We start from the raw sequence: 12341 nt of genomic DNA, 5'->3' as shown, positions 1-12341 counted from the left end.
TATTTATGAAAGAATAACAAGTCTCGTGTTTTAACAATGACATTTACTTCGAGGAATCTCATTAGCCGTGATATCATGAACACATTATCTCACAAGAATGCAGCATCTTATAACTACCGTATAAAACGATTACTGTTCTCCAATTCCACACTCTAATGCAATGTCCTCCTTGCCTTGGTTAAACCTGATCACAATGCAATCCCAATGTGTCAGTAACATCGGCATTTCCCCCTCTGCATGCAAGTAACCTAATTCCCTTCATGTAGAGGGAGGAGGGTGTAATTACAGAACACTACCGTGAGACAGTTTTCGTCAGCACCGGCCACCGCTACGTTCACTAATGGCTTTTATGGGTGACGTATTTGACAGAGAGAGGCTAAGGAGAGAGCTGTGGCTCTCTTTAGAAAGGCGGCATGGTGGCGTGATTAGGACATTAATATTTACAAGCCTTGTGGGGGTCAAGGCAGGGAGAATGTATTCAGAAGTCGTCAATAAAACATACCATCAACCTACTCCAACTCCCCCTCTCTCTCTTTTGGTCTGCCAGCTGATTTATTGTTGTGCTGCTTGTATTAATCTTGCCAGTGTTTTGGGGTTTGTTGTCGGCATGGAGGGGGAACAGTAGCCCTGCCAGTTTAATAGGAATGATGTAATCCACTCTAGGCATACATCAGAAGATAAATGAGAAAGTTATTTATGGTAGGGCTGTTTGGTGGGCTAAACCTAGACTGGGCCAGGGTCCAGTAGTGCTTAACCTTTAATGCTAAACCTAGACTGATAAAAAAAACTATATCAAGCTCCAATAATGTATAGAGTACCTATATGTGTATAGTATTTCAAACAGTTTTTGTAATAAAACATATTGACTGATGCACAAATAAACTCAGTAAACATTGGAAATTCATTTCTATTACTTTTCTGGATTTGGAAGTTTCCAGACTCTGGGAAGTGATTGAATAGTACGAGTAGTGTTGACATGGACAGCACCATAGAAGATAAAGACAATAGCCAGGGGTTAGGGAAAAAGAGATAGCTTTACTATAAAGAAGGCGTCTCTAGCAGAAGTTGCAACATCTCATCATACACGCATACATTGTGAATATATTAATATGCCATTTCTCCGTTGATTAGATGTGTACCTTACAAAAGCTGTTCTTTTGCGTGTAGAGGCTTGACGGACGAGCTGCTTTGATACACTTATAATTGTAAAAGTAAAATGCAGAAATTAAAATCATTTCAAATAACAAGAACATGAACAATAACAATACATGCGCCAATTTAATAATTGTTATGGGCATCTCTTTGAAGAATAAAATCGCAGTTTTGCAGAATCTCAAATCAAGTGAACTCAAAGCGGTGAAAATACACATTGATACTTTTACATTTTTTGTTACCCCTTGATAGTTTAAAAGTTATTTGCTATTGTAAGGGAGGAGTCGTGTCGAAAGATACACATATTACAAACGGAATAAAAAAAACACTACTCCTTATGCACCTCCAGTAAACGCACACAAACAAATAAAATTACATAAGAAAGCACTGTGTATCAGCAAATATGCATTATTATATTTTGTGTTTTCTAGCCAGTTCACTAATTACCCCTTAAGGATCCATACAGGGATAGGAGAAAGGCTGTCAGGGGAAAGGGCTTGTACAGAACTCAAACAACGGTGAGTTCAAGGCCAAATCCGCCGTCGAACATTCTGTGATTCAGGAGTTTTTAAGGGTTGTTGGAGGTTTGTGATTGGACTGTTTCTCTGTGCACTTTGTCTTGTTGAGGAGAGCGTATAGCAACAGGAAAGGCACTGTATTGTGTCTCTGCCAGCACTCCTGGCCTCCTGTGTCCTCATGTTAATACAGTGGTCAGGTGTCTGTGCATGGTAGGCTAATGTAGTCACTACCCAGTGGTCACGGTGAACTTTACCACAAAGAAACAACATGAAAAACAAATGGGTCAAAACTTGCTTTGACATACTGGAGAAAGAAGGTTTAAAGAGGACCCGTTCACAGAGGATATTGATGGCCATACAGTATATTACATTTTTTTGTAAGTCTAAGAGGAGGAAGGCAGAACACAAGACATCTCTTTAAAGAAGTGAAACACACGACCAAATCTGTCCCTTTCAAAATGGCCACCAGCCACTGGGCTGTCACCAGGAGGAGTGGAGCAGCAGGCATGTAAGCTGAATGGCATGATGGGAGAATGAGTCTGTGCAGCCTTGAGAAAGTCTGGGGTTGCCTTATTAAGAGATGAAAAATACAAAAACAAACAAAATAGGGGAAAATTGGCTATCCGTTACCTCAGCAAATGATTTTTTTTCTTCATACCCATTGAACAGGTGTGTGCAGTATGCTACAACAACACATTTCATTAGCACTTTTTATTTACACCATAAAGTGGCTGACTACTGTATACCTGTTCCACAAGATAGTGTTTATTATCAACTGTTTCTTTTGAATTAGTGATCATCAGAAAAGTGACGGACCGATAGACAAGTCACAAGCCATATATTACAAGTTCAAAGCAAGTTCTTAGGGACAACATCAATTGAGTAATTTTGAGTCCCAATCGTAATCAAAGCTACATTGCAAAGGTCCACATGACATCATTCTTGGGATGCACCAGGTACATTTGCTTGGTGGATACAGATTTGTGACTATTTCTTTACTCATAAAGCAGTTTTTCTGATAGATATTTACAAATACATATTGTTTCAGGACTTACGTGTACGTACAGTTACAGTATGTCAAACAAATAAGCAATGTTACATTTCTGTGTTAAGTTAAAGTTATATTAAATCAATTCTAATACCAACATGGAATAATAACAGTAATACAAACATGAATACTCAACATGAAGAGCAGCACAATGAATAGATCACCACAACGTTTTAATGGCGACAGTCAATGTTGTTAGTTTACACAAAAATACCCATAGCAACAAAAGATGTGTCATACAGCAGATTTCCCTTTTCTTATGTACAATAACAAATCCCGTTAAGTTCTTTATCGTGGCTTTCAGAGTGGGTTCTGATGTGATACCATTAATTCAGTTGGTCAAACATGTGTATTCAACAATTAATAAGTGAATTACTAATATATTAATTAACACTATCGACATAATGTAATAAATTAAAATATAAAATAGTTATCTGAAATACAATGTGACCTCTGTTAGCTAATTGTAATTTGTTAGCTAAGATCTATTTGATTTAACGTGAAAGACTTTAGTAATGCTCTTGTAATAAGTTGTAAAAGTGGGTGCTGAGCTTTCTACCGCTTCGAGAGGTGAAACATCAAGGAAGACTCATGAATGAGTTCTACTATTGAAAGGATCAAATGGTAAAATGGCGGTCGACCAATGTATTAGTATCGATGCCCTCTAACTTCTTCACACTTCCTTGACATACTGGCTTCGTATGACAATGATGACTAGGGCCAGGTGGCATCTGCAGGGACCTTCATTACCTTCACAGAGTTATCTGTATCTTATATTCAAAGACATTACATATGTTTTGTAGCAGTATTTCGTTTATTTTTGACTTCAACAGTCAATTAGGATTCCAAATCATTTCTAGAGGTTTGAAGTGAAGACATGCCTCTACAGATTCCGCCTGTCCCATAACGAGATCAGTTATAAAAGAAGCAGACAAAAGAGGTGCCGATCAAGCCAAGCCTAAGGATCACAGTCATGCTAAACAGGAAGTAAACAAGAAGTGAGTCACCTCCTTGGAGCACCATTCTCCATAGAGATGGACAGACAGTCTGTAGCAGTTTACCAAGCAGAGCAAACCTCCTCTCCAAGCTACTTTTCCTTTGTCTCTTGCACTAAAGTACTACCATGCTTGAAAAAATTTTTTTTCTTCAAATGTCATTTATAACTGACATAGTATAGGCTTGTACTATAACAAAGCTTGAGGCAGGAATGGCATTGCTATAGCTGTGGCCATTTTGAATATCTCCACACTACTTGAGTTTGGAGGTGAAACAGAAGTACATTTACCACAGCGGGATGGGGAGGAAACGATACCATTTCATTAAGCAAGTTATTCTTCTTTAAACCTGTGAGAATCAACACAAAAACAACAAAAAATAAAATTCATAACCAGACTTTACCCAAAAACATGAGGTGGTGGTAGTGCATAGTTTTGCAGCGAATTAGAAGGTGAGCTAGCAGAGTTTACAGCATTCATATATTCTAAGGACTCGTCTATTGTACCAGAATTATCTCTCTTTGCGGAAATATCAATATGATAAACATATCTGCCGACATCCTGCTGTGTTGGTGGTCTGTAGCTGATATGTTCACAGGAGGAGCGTCTGTGTCTCCTTCCCTAGGAATGCTGGGTAAAGATATGATATGTGTGGGAGGAAGAGGGGGGTTGCGGGAAAAGCTGAGGACATTGAAAACAAAAAAGCTCTAGTGCCACACAAAATGCTTGAAAACCTCTGCGTTGCCTCTTAGTCCTCTATACTTGAGGCCAGCCCTTTAGGCACACTAACGTCTGTGTGATGGGCAAGAGGAGGAGGAGCATAGAGAAACCGGTACTGTTCAAGATTCCCAAACTTTGCCTCGGCAAGCCATTTTCTGGAGCTGACAATAAAGGCTTGGCTCACTGTATATGGTAGCTTCCATTCCATTCCATTCGCACCCCCTTATTTCTCAGAGGAATGGTTTCTCCGTCCGCTTAAAGAGGCCAAACAGTCTCCAGGCAGGCGCTGTGTGTTTACGTGTGTATACGTGTTTTCATAGATTCATATATATATATTCATATTCATATCTGTGTTTGTGTGTGTGTGGTAGTAGTAGTGGTGGTAATAGCACCCTCTGACCGCTAAGGGGAGCTCCTCAGATCCCCAGGCCGAGGCCGGCGGGGGGTGGTTACGCCAGCGAGTAGATGGCGTTAACGGGTGAGGTGGCCTCGGAGCTTTCGTTGCCCTCTGTTTCGTCCTTGTCCTTCTTGACTGTGTACTGGCCAATGAAGGAGCCGTCTTCGTTGAACTGGCCGTCCCCTCCCTCGCCGTAGTCTACCAGGCTGTCGTCACTCTCCTTCACCCCGCCGTTCAGAGAGTTCTGGCTGCCCTGCAGAGGCTTGTTGTCCTCGTCGCTGCTACAAAGGGCAAAAAGGTCAAAGGTTAGACTCTGCCTGTGATGTCATCGACACGGTCATCACCGCAAGTGAGTCCTTACCGTCCCAAAGGTTAAGGGGGAGAGAGAATAGGGGTCAGAGGAGAACTGGGGAAGGGAACAGCTGTATACAAGAGAAGTGTTGACTGTAGTTTTCCGCAGTCCTTTCTCTTACAGAACATCACAGGCAGAAGCTGAGGTCATTCAGTTCACACGGGAACATAATCACTTTCAAAAAAACAATTTTGGAACAACATCGATACTTGCCTTTAGCTATGATATAAAAACACTGGCAGTTGTCAACCAGAGTGCAATAATATAAGCTTGCTGAAATAAATACTCTAGTCTACAATAACTGCTACAGCACCGCTGAGTCATTGGAGAAGCCGTATGTTGCCCTTAAATGCTCAAACCAACGCATTCTCACACATACACATGCCACTCAGTCTGGACTATGTTCTGATGTGAGATCTGTGCTTTAACCTCATGCTCACACACAAAGCAGAGTTTTGCGGGGATTGGACAATTTGTGTGAAAGCTCAAGTTAGAGTAGGTGAGCGCATCTCAATTCAGAACATGTCCCTATGTCTTCTACCTCTGCAGTAGGGAGAGAGAACTGTCATGCAGAGGGACACTGGTGCTATCAACCGACATTAGCTCTCTAGACTCTTACAACAGGCAGATTGCAAACAGCAGAAAGGCATTACCAGAGCAGAGGGAAGAGAAAAAGATGGAAGTTCAGCTCTTCAACAGTCTTTGTCATAGTTGGAGGTGTTGAATATTTATCTTGGCTGTAGAAAGGATCGATCTACAAACCAGACTGTGTTGACATTTTCTTTGGTGATTTGCTGGTGTGGTACTGTATCAAGGCTGGCCAGTTAGTAGACCAACTACATCGGAATAAAATCTGACAGAGATTACCTGAAGTCATGGCTCTGAGCATGCTCCATGCAGTCACCAAATCAACTGAGCACACAGGTCATCAACCAAGAATTACCAAGGAAACCAGACCGCACTGTATCAACACTAGTAAATAAGAGTCTGGTAGCAACAGTTGTGATGTGTGTGTGCGTGTGTGTGTGTATGTCTGTGTGATTGTAGATAGAACGTGTCTCAGTGATGTACTGGGCCATCTTCACCACACACTGGAGGGCCTTTTGGTCATGGACGGAGCAATTCCGGTACCAGGCCGTGATGAAACTAGTAAGGAAGCTCTCGATGGTGTATTTGGAGAGGACCCGGGGTGGCATGCCAAATTTCTTCAGACGCCTTAGGAAGTAGAGACACTGTTGCACCCTCTTGACAAGAGTGGTAGTATTGTTGGTTCATATCAAGTAATCGGTGACGTGGACCCCGAGGAATTTAAAACTACTGACTCTCTCTTCTGCAGCCCTGTTGATGTGGATCGGGGCATGTGCCAGTTCACTTACATCCTCCCTATAGGCTGACTGGTTGATGTTGGTTATCAGTGTGGAGGAGGTTATTGCCAATCCTCACAGCCTGTGGTCTGCCCGTCAGGAAGTCCAGGATCCAGCTGCAGAGGGTAGTGTCCAGACCCAGGGCTCTGAGCTTGGTGACGAGCTTGGAGGGAACAATAGTGTTGGATGGTGAACTGAACTGTTGTCAATGAACAGCATTCTCACGTAGGTGTTCCTCTTGTCAAGATGTGTAAGGGCCGTGTGAATAGTGATAGAAATGGCATCTTCCGTGTACCTGTTGGAGAGTCAGGGAAATTAGAGTGGGTCCAGTGTACCTGTCATGCTGGCCATGAAGTGGGCCATGACCAGCCTCTCGAAAGCACTAAATGGTGACAAGGGTGAGTGTGACGGGTCGATAGTCATTTGGGCATGTGAACTATTGGGCATTGGAACGATGGTGGTCTCCTTGAAGCAAGTGGGGACTACATCCTGGGATCGGGACAGGTTGAAGATGTCAGAGAAGACGCCGGCGAGATGGTCAGCCACACTCTGAAGATGCAGTCAGGGATACCATTTGGCTGGAGACTTTGTGAATATTCCCTCTTGAGATCTGTCCTCACATCAGCCGTGGAGAGCGAAAGCATCCGGAGCAGTGAGATACTTCCTGGATGGCTCTGCATTGTCTGCCTCAAAGCGAGCATAGAAGATGTTAAGCTCATCTTGGAGGGAGGCTTCGGTTGGCACCAATCCGCTGGATTTGCCTTTGTAGTCAGTGATAGCCTGTAGTCCTTGCCACGTGTCGCAAGTCTGAGTTGTCGAACGAATGGATTTGCGGAGCTTCTACCTGCTTGCCTTGTACACTTCCCACTGAGTCGTTGTGGTTCGTTCTGCTGACATTAAATGTTGCAGTACGGGCTCACAGCATGGTATGGATGTATCTGTTCATCCAGGGTTTTTGGTTGGGTTATATCCAGATTGGTATTGTGTGTCCAACATCATCAACACATTTTCTAATGAAGCCTGTGACTGACGATGTATATTTCTCAATGTTAATGGATAAGTTCTGGGTGGATGAATAAAAAATAAAAATCCAAATCAGTATTCTCAAAACAGTCCTGCAGCATTGCTCTGTCCAGCTCCTCACTATTCTCTGTGTTGGTGGCTCCCTCTTGAGTTTCTGCTTGTAGGCATGGAGTAGGAACACAGAGACGGGACCTTATTGGCTGAAGTGGTGGCGGGGGATTGCTTTGTACGAGCCATGGCTGTTTGTGTACAGATGGTCCAGCATGGTCCTCTCGTGAGGCAGGATACATGTTGGCGATACTTTGAAATCATTTTTTAAAAGATTTGCTTGGTTAAAATCTCCCGCGACAAAGACAGCTTCCGGGTGAGAGGCTTCTTGCAGGCTAACGTTATTGTACAGTTCGCTGAGTGCCACCTTGCTGGTTGCTTGTGGCGGTATGTACACAGCTGTGATAATAATACACATGAATTCCCTCAACATATAGTGGGGTTGGCATTTTAGCATCAGGAACTCCAGGTCGGTTGTGAACAGATGTTTTTAATTTCATTACACCAGGGAATGTTGATGAGGAAGCATACACCTCCCCTACTCTTACCAGAAGCCGCCATACGATCCATACGGAAAATGGAAACGCCATCTAGTCGGATAGCAGAGTCGAGTGAGTTTCACGTAAGCCATGTCTCTGTAAAAACAAAGACACAGCATTCCCCGATGTCCCACTGCGATTGAAGCCTTGCTGTGAGCTCAAAGTTTATTTTCCAGCAATGGGACATTAGCCATCAGGATACTACACTTAGAAAAAAGGGTTCCAAAGGGGTTCTTCGGCTGTCCCCAAAGGAGAACCATTTTGGATTCCAAGTAGAACCCTCTGTATAAAGGACTCTACATGGAACCCAAAAGGGTTCTACCTGAAACCAAAAAGGGTTATTCAAATAGTTATCCTATGGGGACAGCAGAAGAACCCTTTTAGGTTCTTGATAGCACCTTTTTTCTAGGAGTGTAGGAAGAGGAGGCCATGTAGCCTGTCTTTTCAGCCTAGCTCAGAGTTCCCCTTCCCTTCCTTTTCTTTATCACTGGCTTTTCCTTCGGTCAGGTAAGTCCGCTGTGCGAGGAACTATGGAACTAATGTATTATTCCAGATCTGGGAGGTTGAGACATAAGTGTGTAGCTTCCGATCATGTTCCAGAAGTGTTTGTCGGTCGTAGCAATATTGCACGAAGATTCTGAGCAAACAAAGTAACAATGAACGCAGAAAAAGCAATACAAAAGCAATGTCAAGCAGGAACCAGCAAGACTCGCCGTCCTCAGAGCCGCCATCTTATCATACATGAGAGAGTGAGAGTCTAGAGAAGATAAGTAGACCAGAAAATAAAGAGAGTGAAATAGATGAGAAGAAACTGGATAACTGCACGGGAGATGTTTTTTATGTTTTAATCGATTAATATACTGAGTGAGGAATTGATCAGGAGTGTTAGAACTCACTCTCATACATACAATAGCGTATGTAGACATTGGCCTTATACAGGCATGGTCAATGACAACCTTGATTTTTAGTAGACCTGAGCAGATGGAGAAATGAACTTAGATTTTCACAACCCTCAAATTCACTAAGATTTATCGAACCATAAGGTGAGAAGCATAGCAGCTGGCAAATACGAAACTATTGTCCATAGTTCTAAATCCACTCAAGAGTGGAGTATTACAGCTGAATTATGAGGACATCTCCACATTATATAATTGAATAAATCTACTAGAGTGGCGAAGTCATTAAAAAAAACTTGACTCAAGTCGCGGGTTTCCCAGCTTTCGTGTGTTGACCTTATCGCTCAAGCAATATTAGTGAGCCAGAAGGTTTAGAGGAGGTATAAAAGACCAAGCGTTCTTCGACTTTAAACCTCTTTAGAATGAGAGGGTGTAGAATGATTCAATTATCTGATTAGATTATTTTTTAAGAAAGGAGCAAAGGTGGAAAAAGTAACTGGGAATACTTTATTCTACTGAAATAAGCTGCAGTGTCTGAAACTACTTTCAAAACAAACTGTTTCATCTTTGTTATTTGAGCATTTTTCTATAAAGATGAATATTATCCAGCTCAATTAACATATCAATTGGACTAGAGAAATCAATTGCGTAAATGTCAACATCAGTTTGTTACTTTCCACCTCCGCTTACTTCGACATGACTGGAATCAACAATATCTTAGAAATGAAATGAGGATTTTAGTTGGTTAAGCCTTAGTGGGAATATGTTTGAGCTACGACTTTCATTCAATTGAAAACAGAATGGTCAATGTTCAGTCAATTCAACAGGTTGTGATTAGTGTGTGATTAGATATTAATCGATTAAAATCCAATGCAAGAAGTCTGAGCGATCGCAAAGTAAATAATGCATATTACTTCAGGGTTATTCTGGTTGTGGTGTGCACTGTGCAGACTCCTTCCATACCTTTTCAAGGAACAACTTGATTTGACCCAATGGGAACAGAAACCAAAACAGAAAGACAAAGGAAAGACGTAAGGTGAGGAAGAACAAAAAACAGAGACGGCTAAAAGCACACTGAACAGACAAACATACTGAATAAACACACGGATTGAAAATGAGATCTTAAATGCGATCTTGAATGGGGGGGGGATTTGCTAATATACCTGAGTGATATAGACCTAAAATCACATTTACTAGTGGGTCAAAAACAATTGGGTGCCCATACATAGTTGCCCCATACTAATACATCAAACAACATCAAACAAACAAAAACACAGATGAAGCAACAATAATCATAGGATACCGAACAAAAAAGCCCTAGAATTAGGTTTTACATAGCCAAAGGAAAATGGGATAACTATCTATCTGGTCATGAGGTGCATCAAGGCTAGCTCTGGTCCACGGTGTTACGTGAGGCTTGAACCTTCTTCAACTGAAGAAAATGCCTTCTACGGAGGAATGAATGGACAGATGGAGGCAGCTGAAGCCGTTTCAAGCCGCAAGTAACACACGGGACCAGAGCTACATCAAGGAGCGCATCTGTGGGTTTGGCAATTGGCAAATGAAGGCACTAACAGCTGAGTCTGTAGCACCACAGCAAGTCAAACTGGATACACCATAGACCAGGGATGGCCGGACCTAGTCCTGAAGAGCTGCAGAAGGTGCAGGCTTTTGTTCCAGCCCAGCTTTAACACCCTGATTCAAACAAATAACCAATCTTCAATGTACAAACCACAGAACGTTAAATCAAGTGTGCTACAGCTGGGCTGGAACAAAAGCTTGCACACTGCGGCGTTCCAGAAGCAGGGTGGGCCACCACTGCCATAGAGTCACGCACATGCAGAGATAGAACTGTCAAAGTGTTTATACATCATAAATTAAGAAAAGTACTCCCCCACATGAAAAAATACTATAGTCTATTTTAGCAACAAGGCACGAGGGGGTGTGGTATATGGCCAATATACCACGGCTAAGGGCTGTTCTTACGCACTACAGTGAATACTGTCTTATACTGTCATATTTACTGTAGTATAATGTATCATACTGTAATATGTACAGTTAACTATAGTATAAATAGTGTATTAAAAGAAAACTGTATACACTATAGTAAAGAATGTAGTGTTTTTGCAGATTGTAGTATACTGTAGTGTTTACTGTCGTGTTTTTGGAGACATTACTGTAATATTTACTATAGTGTTTGACATAGAAGTGGAGGTTTTCTCCTTCAGGAAACATATTGGAGAAAAAATAAATGAGCACATCTTCCATAACCTGTGCGAAAACAATATATGGTCAACACTTGGCATTTAGATTTCTCACTTATGGGTGGCACAAATTGCGATATGGGGAGGCAAATTCAATACTGTTGTTTTTACAGTAATTTAAAAAGTGTACTGTTTTTACGGACTGTGGTGTTTTTACGGACATTACTTTAGTATTCATTACAGTGTTCTCTATAGTAAGTACTACCCATGTTTAATGGATACTACAGTGTGTAGTATAGTATTATACAGTATACTACAGTTTACTATAGTAAGTACTGTAGTATTCTATAGTACACTGTAGGATTTTTTCATGTGGGCCAGAACATACTAAGTTTACTCCTGCATGTTTATTTTATCGACATATCTGTCAGTCTGACCCTTTTAAAGGCCCCGGTTGACTCAACCGAAACGGGACAGAATAAACATTTGTTTATTGGACGTGAGCAGCAGTGAATGTCAGCATGTAGGAAGGAGATAGTGTTGTACGTGTTGCTATTTTATCTGCATACAAAGGCTTTATTGTCACATGTTGCAAAGGTTCTCTGCTGCTTATTCCCCAAATTGGTTCCTCAAGGGTGTCAAACTCCAACGGAAGACCTTCCAACCTCCCTCCTTAAACCCTCTCTCCATCAGATTCTACCCTACACTTTCTTCCCTCCCTCCCTCTCACTTCGGCCCAAATTGATTTCCGTCCTCAGCCTTCGCCTCTGCACCTGGTGGTTGCTGCCTTTTGAAATGTCAGCTGTTGGAAGAAAAACAAAGCAATTAACCTTAAGGGTAGGAAAACACGATCAAAGCCTCGACAGAGACAAAGGGTTCAGGACTTCTCAGTGTTCACGATCAGTTTCAGGATCACCACATCACCTACCTGATCCATGAAACACTTGACAGCTCTCTAGGGAGAGATAAGAAAACCCTGCATATTCTCTCTCTCTCTCTAGCTCTCCTTCGCTCTCTCTCATCTGCAAATTACCTGGATTTACCTGACACTTTATTACCTGATTAAATTGACACTTTCAGAGTAT

General features: G+C 41.9%; 1 protein-coding gene across 1 annotated transcript in view; it reads right to left on the bottom strand.

Annotated features, from left to right (window-relative positions):
• Positions 1-1015: 1015 nt before the first annotated feature.
• The window catches only part of LOC129843384 (neurofascin-like), a 146269-nt gene continuing 134943 nt past the window's right edge, over positions 1016-12341 (bottom strand). Inside the window, 2 exon segments of the mRNA XM_055912093.1 lie at positions 1016-5111; positions 10016-10030. Coding sequence (XP_055768068.1) covers positions 4883-5111; positions 10016-10030 — 244 coding nt within the window. The 3' untranslated portion in view covers positions 1016-4882.

The sequence above is a fragment of the Salvelinus fontinalis genome, chromosome 3 (assembly GCF_029448725.1).
Source record: "Salvelinus fontinalis isolate EN_2023a chromosome 3, ASM2944872v1, whole genome shotgun sequence".
Lineage (NCBI taxonomy): Eukaryota > Metazoa > Chordata > Actinopteri > Salmoniformes > Salmonidae > Salvelinus > Salvelinus fontinalis.
This window is presented reverse-complemented; position numbering and strand designations above follow the sequence as displayed.